Genomic DNA, 8232 nt, shown 5'->3' on the forward strand with positions numbered 1-8232 from the left:
TTCTATTGAACAAATACTCCTCAGCCTCCAAATTACCATTTGCAGATGGAAAAAAAACATACACAAATACAGAAACTAAAAGAAGATCTACACAGTGTATTAATCAACCTTCTGTTCTGTTTTACTATTATTCATTGCTTTGAATTATCATTTCACCTGGATGCAAGTTTCAAAACCGTTCTCCATTCATATGAGAGCATAAACACATGTGAGAGTGCAGCATGTATAGAAACATGAATGCAGTTGAATTAATGAAGTGTTAATAGACTGAATGTTTAATATTTGCAAAATTAAAGGAAACGAGATTTTCTCCTGCGGATAAAAAAGGTGAGGGCTCGTCCGGGATTTGAACCCGGGACCTCTCGCACCCTAAGCGAGAATCATACCCCTAGACCAACGAGCCACGTGACTTTCCACAAAGCGTACTATCCTAGATTAAGTAAATGCAAAAATGACGAACTGACTACGGTGGGGGGTAAAATGCTCGTTTCAGACCTAGACACAGAAATTAATATGACAACTTGTCGACTCTTAAATATGATTCACTCACCACCTCAGGTTTCGGTCATTCCTTCTAGGTTGACTCACCCGGGTTCACACACATCCAGCTGAACAGTTTCCTGCTGCTCCTGAAACTTTATCTTTTAATTTAACTTCATTTTCAGTTCATTTTAAGAAGCAGCTCGACGTTGAATGAGCAACAGAGATCACGTGGGTCCCTGTATTTATAGTCGCGTCACGATGCCATCTAACGGTGAGAAGAGCATCCGAACAGGAAGAACTCACTTCCTACTTCCTCTAAAATAAGACAAGATAAGATAAGTTAAGGAAAGAGCGAATAAGAAAACACACAGACACGTGTTCTTTATAATCTTAAATGTTTGTTCTTGTGTCTTTTTCTATAATTAATAAATCTAATTATTAAATCGACTTTTGTTCAAATAATCCATTATGTGATTAATGACATATTATCTCCAGTGTTTGAGCTGATGTTATTTTTCTTGTTTATGGAACTTACTTCATATAACATCCAAAAAAATGACCAAATAAATAAAGCTTTAATATTAATATTTAATTTTTGTATTTAAATGGCCCTGTGTAGTGTTTCTTTATTGTCAGTCTTTTAAAAAAGGGGCCTCAGTTTATGCAGTTAATACACAACACTATTAAGATGTATCTATAAGTACACAGGCCAGTGTTAGATGGGCCAAAAACTATTCAAAAAGAGAATCCAGGTTATCTTTGGCACATGTAAACATTCTCTCCTGGTTTGAAAAAACCTGGACGAATCCAAATATGACTGAAGAAGGATAAGAACCAAACCCATACCATGGGAGTGAATTTTTTAAATCTGTGTGTCAGTACCTCTAGTAAAGAAATGTCTTTATTTCTCATTGCACAGAACGGAGGGAAACACATCAGCTGTCAAAACAGCGGTTGTTGAGGTCGATCACCTTCATTAGACCAGTGCATCATCCTATCGATTAAACTCACATTATTACTGTTTATTGATCTGCCGATGCAAATTGAACCCGATGCATTCAACAGTGCAGCGTTGAATAATGAGAGGAGTGAGGAGTCTCTGTATCTGAGTCTTGGGACACAGGATCCTCATGAGCCTCTGTGGTCGGGAAAGCAGGTCGATGATGATATGTATATTGACACCTGACGTCAGCAAAGTATTTTTTCCTGATCGACTTTAAATAAATTAGCTGCTCTAGTTGGCTTCCCTGCGTCAAAATCAGTCACATATAGCAACACAAAGGGAAACTGGTCAGTGGGAGAGTAATGAGTAGATTTGCAGCCCAGTATGTGAACCACTTAGTGACTCATGGACAATCTTCGATTTAATAACAGGAACCAGCGAAAGTTCAAGTTCTAATTCTTTTATCAGTTGTTTTCATCAGACTTAACTTAAAGTCTTTCATTTTTCCCCTTTCAGTATGAAGCAGCATCCTCCCTTTGTGTGTGTTTGTGTGTGTATGTGTGTGTTTAATTTAGACACAACAAGAAATCCTTTCTATTGTGCAAAGAATAGATTCATTTTTTTATTCTGAAGAGGCTGCAATAGACTCAATAAATAAAAAAATTCAATATGAAAGCAATTTGAAAACTCCAGATTACTAGAACACCTGTTAGACACTTTACAGGAAACCAAATCTACCAAAACATTTGAAACAAAACTTTTAAAATCCGGAATGTTGCGTGTTTTGCCGGTGGCGGCCTCAGTTCAGACACCCGAAGCAGGAGGGGTTGGCACATATCTCACAGGGATCCGAAGGTGTGATGATATACACTGGAGAGAAACAAAATGAAACATCACCTGTTACACACAAGCTTCTAGGATCCATATCCGTGTCAGAGCAGGGACAAAGATGCCGTCTCTGAGCTTTTTATTGTTCCAAAGGACTGTTTACACTGCTTTTCATTGGCCTCTGGTCTGACATTATCATTCCAGAGCTGCTTTACGGTGCAGTGGTTATAGGATGTGTGTAATGTGTAAACACTGAACTCGAGGTATTAATTAAAGGTGAAGTCACTGCAGCTTCTGCCTGTTGTTTGTGTCCTTAAGCTCAAGTCTGATGGACAACAGGGGTTGAGGTACAAATAAAAGTTAATATAATTTGATTTCACCAAAAGAGCAAAACCAACAATTAATTGAATCAAGTATTGTCAGTGTAGCTGAAACCCTGAAACCCTGACACAACTGAGTCTCCTCTGCTCCTCACAGCTCCATTGTTGGCATCGTTTTACTATTTACAAAACAGCTCGAAATTTTTTAATGATTTACAACTCCAATGGAAATGAAAGGATTCACGTCTGAAAGTTATAGTTAGTGGGGAAAGTAGCAAATTCTGAGAAATGGAAAAAATCAATCCTCTGTATGATTAAATGTCCACTTTGTGCCCAAATAAATCCATATATATAATATAATATAATGTCGATATTTCTTAATTTACCCTAGGCTCAGTCCGGTCTTACCTAGTCGGGAGAAAACAGTGCCTGTGCCCCTCCCCTGGCAAACTGGCTGAAAGACCTGAGGCAGCAGAGGGTTCTCACAAGCCGCCGTGACACTTGTCTCGGCGAGGCGAGGGTTGAGGTCTTCATTTAAATCCATCAGCTCCTTCAGCTGCTTCACCGCCTCAAGGGGGAAGCTCCTGTCTCCGACCTGGAGAGGATCAGGAACAAGAGGAAAGAGAAGGTTCAGATTCAGTTCAGGGGGATAAAGATGGTCACTTTAAAGCTTAACGAACACTGTGAGTACTTCCAAGAGCAGTGGATACTCACCTTCACCTGCACACCCAGAGCTCCAGTGCCAACACAGAGCAACACAACCCCAACGACAACCACACTGAGGGATCTCATCTTCAGATGATGCAAGTTGCCTTGTCGGTGCAGAGGAGGGTTTCTTCTGTGCTCTCTCTCTCTGTGGATCTGCGCTGCCTCTTATAAAGTGTCTGGGCAGATTAGTGAATGATTTATTAACGAGGCGGCTGGCGGGTGGAGGAGAGTCAAGGTAGGGGGGGGGGGTCAAAGATAACCTCACTTTACTCAAAGGGCTGTGGATCCTGTTTTTAAGTTTATAACCACTATTCTCTCAATTTATTTATAACCTCTATCGCTGTTGCTTCCTCCGTCAGTGCGATATCTCACTGTTTACTTTGGGTTTCATACTAACTCACCCCCCACCCACAGTGCAACCTAATAAATCTCATCATTCAAGTCTTCACGGAGCGGCCTGATAAGCGAGGGGCTATCTACCTGCAGAGCTGAGCCATGTAGGTCACTTGTTTGAATAGTTGTGATATTTGCATATATTTTATCCTGACCCAAATTGTAAATCCTTCAGTTTGCTCACACGGACAAACGTGCACCATGAAACTAAATCTCCTATGTGAGTTTGAAATACAGGAAAAACACTTGATTTTAAAAGACACTTTACTATCTTATTTCCAACTATAACGGAAAATACTAGATAAGAAAACTATTGTTCATCATTGTTCAGTGCAGCATTGGTCTGAGGGGGGGCCGATCCATCCCATAGTTTATGATGTCCACCTGTGATGTCACAATGAGTCGGTCGGCAGCAGTTTGTGGTCGGAGCGTGTGAACTCAAAGTCCTTGAGTTCACATTAGTCTCAAAGTTTCTCTCAGCTTTTACTCCTAGTGAGTTCGGGTTCGTTTCAATTTCCACACTTTAAGAATAGAAATTGAGGTTCTACAATGTGATATCTCTCTCTCACACACACACACACACACACACACACACACACACACACACACACACACACACGCGCACAGCTCTTATTGCAAAAGCTAAACTGACTGGTACTGACAGGTGTTGTTTGGGAAATCAATGAATAATGTGAGAAATTTTCATTGACTTCCAAAGGTTTTCATCGAATGTTCATTATATAAGTCAGAATGTACAGTTCATCTGGTCCTGGTGGAGATTTAAACACAACATTCTCTGCAATGTCATTTGAGAGGTGACAGGCAATCTCCTTTGGACAGATTCAAATAAGAAAAAAACATTTTTTTATTCGACTTATTTAAAAAGTGTTTTATTTCATTGACTTTCATTTAATCCAATTTATTAAATTGTCTTTCACAATAAGCTGTCGTGTTTATCTCTTCTTGCCGAAATCATCTTTTGTTCGTGGTGCTTCAAAAAAGCATTTAAGTTATGAAAGGTGTAAACAAAGTTAATAATAATCACAGAAAAACATTTCTAACTAATTCGGGATTCTCGGTGATTGATTTCGCAAGGAGGAAAATGTTGAAAAGTCGATGAGTGCAAACCTGAGGGGGTTCAGTTTTCTGTGGTCACGACAATCATTCTAAATTCTAAATAAAATCACATGCTATCACACGTCCTCTTCCTCCTCCTCCTCCTCCTCCTCCTCCTCCTCCTGTCCCTGTGGGAACCAGGAACAGAAACACTCTTTATTTATATATTTGTTTATTTCACAGGGACAATGCAGAGGAACAGGCTGCAGGAACTTGATACACGTGTACTACAAATAGTACATAGTAGTACAAGTAGACTTTTCTAATGTAAAAAGGTCATACTCTATTCTTTCACTTTCTCTGCATCTCAGACCCAGAAATCTTAAACTCCTCAAACTAAACTACAGATTCTTCCACAGTGATTCTTATCCTCCGAAGTGGCCTCTCTGCAGCAGCTCCTTCAGGACGACCTGATTTATGCAGTTCTCTTTGTGCTGTTGCTGTTGAGATGTGTCTGCTGCTTGAACTCTGCTGTTAATTGGGACTTAAACAAACTCTCAGAGACGGTACCTCTTGTTAGTCCCTTCGTGCGGCGGTCCCCCGTGAGAGCAGGTCTCATTATGACTGCATTCGGAGAAATGTTCAGTTTTCTTAAAAATGATGAGATGAACTTTACATCTGAAATAACGTTTTCTGTTATTTATACAAAACTTCTCAAAACACCGCGTTTTACATGGTTGGAACAGGATGAAACATTTCAGGACTGGGGTAAATACGAATAAATACAGCTTTAAAACAACACAAGTAATAAAACTGGCAAGTTGGTAATAAAGCGGTGAACAGGGATTCATAAAATACATTTGAAGGGAACATTAGTGGATCTTAAACTACACATCAGGGAAGCTGCTTCTGTTTCACTGCGCAAAGACGTTTTTGGAACAGTCACAAAAAAAAAGTTCAGCTTTTTCCCCTCAAATCATATCAAGTAGTTTACCTGTTTAGATATAACCCTTATTAATCTTATTTCCCTAAGTGCTGTTTCAAATACTTCCACACACAGATGCTGAGAGATATTTCCAGATAAAAAAATATATTTTAACAATCAGCTGGAATCAGCCAAGCAAGGATTTGTTTGATCGAATCCCCCAGTTTCCAGATAATCCAGAGTTCACGGTGCTTTCAGTTTGTAAAGTCTTTTTTTTCAGTGCTGTATTTCCGTGTGTGTCTTAAACCCAATAATAAAGGGGTAAGGGAAACTGCAATAAATTGTTTTCCTTAGAAAGCAAGAAATAAAAATACTGCATAGCTTGTTTTTATGGTATCATACGTAAGCGTAAATATCATTACATTAGTTATGTGCCTTTGATTTGCAGGACGGTATATCTGCAGAAGGAGCCGTGTCAGATACGGTGCATAAGATACATTATTCATAGACAAAGACGTGTTTGAGGCAGAATTCAAACGCAGTGCAGGGTCGAGCAGATGCTGTAAGTTGTGTTAATAATAATGGGGCTATAGCTTGTTTAGTAGCTTGAAAATAAACATTGCACAGGTTGCTTTCAGACACGCACTGAACTCTGGGTAATCTCCTGACATTCTGCGGATCGGAGCTGTCTGAGTGAGAGTCTGCTGAGTCTCTCCTGCTGTGAGAACAGAGCAGGAGTTCACCTGCAGGATTCACCTGGGCGTGCTCAAGACGTTTCTAACAAGCAAGAGATGCGAGACTGAAAACGACAACGAGATTCGAGAGCTTTTGACAATAACAGCCGACAATGATGCTCTGTAAACAAAAAGCTATGATTTTCACATCAGAATTGATTTGGTAGTATATGGAAATTAGGTCTGGATATTATCTGGAGTTCATGTGTGAAAACGACGTCAGTAATCGTTACCTAAAATCTCTGTTTCTGCTTTTCCAGACCACAACAAAACCCAGGATTTTCAAAATAAAACAAGGTCATCAGCGTTTTAGAGGCTTGAAAAGAGCAGAGTAGAGTAGTGTTGACTCTGGGTTTTCAAACTAAAATGTATTAAGTGTGGATGTCGACACAGTGGCAGTGTTGAGTTCTTATGTCACTTTGTTTTGAGTCTTTTCTGCCCCCTATTGGCTAAAGATCAGTGCATGCAGCATGAAGTTCACACAAAGCACACACAATCTTTCAATGAAGGCTTTTTATTCAAAACTATGACAATAAAAAAGGAGAAGAATTCAACAAGAACCTCCTTTAAATACATATATGAAGCTTGGTTGGATGTAACAAACAATGTTATTGCAAATATAAAAATTCATGAGAGAGAGAACTTCCAGCAGGAAAATAAAATAGTAACTATGCTATGAAGTAACAGTTTGCCACAGCAAAACATATAAAATAAAACACAACTTTTAAATCTATAAAGTCACGGTGTGGGCCGGGGTCGCAACCTCAGTATTGAGGAGAAAGAATGTTTTATCATTGGGGGCAAAACAAATTAGAAATTCCCTGAAGTAGCTTTAAAGGAGAAAGAAAAAAATCACAAGTCTGAAGCTCGGCAAGATGTCGGTGGTTTGCTGCGGTTGTTTAGCAGCCGGTGCAGGCGGCAAAAGCACAGATCTCACAGACGTCCAGGGGAACCATGCCTGAAATAAAAGGAGATACGACAGGTGAGCCACAGAGATCACAGAATCACCAGCGATCTAATAATCACGATCTGACAAGTTCACTTGAAATTCCATCACAAAGACGGGAGCTGCTCGATTTACAAAGGTCTCACCGAGTCTGGCGAGAGAGGCTGACGCTCCTCTCTGCTTGCAGAGCGGCAGGAACTCCTGTGGCAGCATGGGGTCGGCGCAGAGGGTCACGGTGCTCGCCCTGAAACGAGGGTTCAGCTGGCCTGGTGACGCCCGGCTCACCGCCAGCTCCTGAAGCCTCTTCACAGCCTCCAGCGAGAACGACAAGCCATTCTCCTGGAAGAAAGAGGCAGGTTTTTGTATCCACCAAACTATAAGGCGCACACAGTTATTGCAGCAATGGGATAATAGATCTTGGTTTGCACAATAAACAGGTTTACAGGTTCGAAGACATCAGTCGTCTGAAACGCTAAATGATGCACTCACCTCGACCCGCACGGCCTCAGAAGTCCAGCCGAGAGCCAGGACCAGGAGAGCGAGGGTGGCGAGTGTGGCCTTCATCTTGACAGCAGTTTGTCTCGTTGGTCTGTTGCTGTGTGATCGCTCAACAAGTGCTCAGCTCGATGTCTGCGTTCCTTCCGTCCACACGCTTCCCTTTTAAACACGTCTGCCCCGCAGCCCCACAGAGTCATGTGACCAGAGCTGTCGTTCTCACGGGTTAATGAGTAGCGGCGGGGGTTGTAAAGAGGAATTCATAAATCTACTTTGACCTCAGCACCTGCCTGATCGTTTTAGTGGAACCACATGTCCTGCTCTGTTCCGCAGGATTAGTCCCATCGCTGGATGGAGAGTGACCATGAGCTCCACTGATGTACCGGCACCAGCCCATTGTG

At 41.0% G+C, this 8232-nt stretch overlaps 2 protein-coding genes and 1 non-coding gene across 3 annotated transcripts; all 3 read right to left on the bottom strand.

The window, feature by feature from the left end:
* Positions 1-331: 331 nt before the first annotated feature.
* On the bottom strand, positions 332-403 carry trnap-agg (transfer RNA proline (anticodon AGG)). The gene has a single exon. It is a non-coding gene; the product is annotated as a tRNA-Pro (tRNA).
* Positions 404-2017: 1614 nt separating this feature from the next.
* LOC133973748 (guanylin-like) lies at positions 2018-3440 on the bottom strand. Its single transcript, XM_062411784.1, has 3 exons — positions 3289-3440; positions 2983-3169; positions 2018-2296 (listed from the first exon to the last, which is right to left on the bottom strand). Exons 1-3 carry the CDS (start codon positions 3364-3366, stop codon positions 2226-2228), a joined length of 336 nt encoding a protein of 111 aa, XP_062267768.1. The 5' UTR covers positions 3367-3440; the 3' UTR covers positions 2018-2225.
* Positions 3441-6895: 3455 nt separating this feature from the next.
* Positions 6896-7985, bottom strand: LOC133973802 (guanylin-like). The gene is made up of 3 exons (XM_062411861.1): positions 7826-7985; positions 7483-7675; positions 6896-7348 (listed from the first exon to the last, which is right to left on the bottom strand). Exons 1-3 carry the CDS (start codon positions 7898-7900, stop codon positions 7290-7292), a joined length of 327 nt encoding a protein of 108 aa, XP_062267845.1. The 5' UTR covers positions 7901-7985; the 3' UTR covers positions 6896-7289.
* Between the last annotated feature and the right edge of the window lie 247 nt (positions 7986-8232).

The sequence above is a fragment of the Platichthys flesus genome, chromosome 2, assembly GCF_949316205.1.
Source record: "Platichthys flesus chromosome 2, fPlaFle2.1, whole genome shotgun sequence".
NCBI lineage: Eukaryota > Metazoa > Chordata > Actinopteri > Pleuronectiformes > Pleuronectidae > Platichthys > Platichthys flesus.

What these genes read in the sequence shown, in the direction of transcription:
- LOC133973748 (XM_062411784.1), bottom strand. Translation starts at nt 3,366, where the DNA reads ATGAGATCCCTCAGTGTGGTTGTCGTTGGGGTTGTGTTGCTCTGTGTT. An exon ending in CTCTGGGTGTGCAGGTGAAG is followed by an intron (nt 3,170 to 3,288) that starts GTGAGTATCCAC and finishes GATCCTCTCCAG; the next exon opens with GTCGGAGACAGGAGCTTCCC. An exon ending in CACTGTTTTCTCCCGACTAG is followed by an intron (nt 2,297 to 2,982) that starts GTAAGACCGGAC and finishes GTTTCTCTCCAG; the next exon opens with TGTATATCATCACACCTTCG.
- LOC133973802 (XM_062411861.1), bottom strand. Translation starts at nt 7,900, where the DNA reads ATGAAGGCCACACTCGCCACCCTCGCTCTCCTGGTCCTGGCTCTCGGC. An exon ending in CTGAGGCCGTGCGGGTCGAG is followed by an intron (nt 7,676 to 7,825) that starts GTGAGTGCATCA and finishes TCTTTCTTCCAG; the next exon opens with GAGAATGGCTTGTCGTTCTC. An exon ending in AGCCTCTCTCGCCAGACTCG is followed by an intron (nt 7,349 to 7,482) that starts GTGAGACCTTTG and finishes CTTTTATTTCAG; the next exon opens with GCATGGTTCCCCTGGACGTC.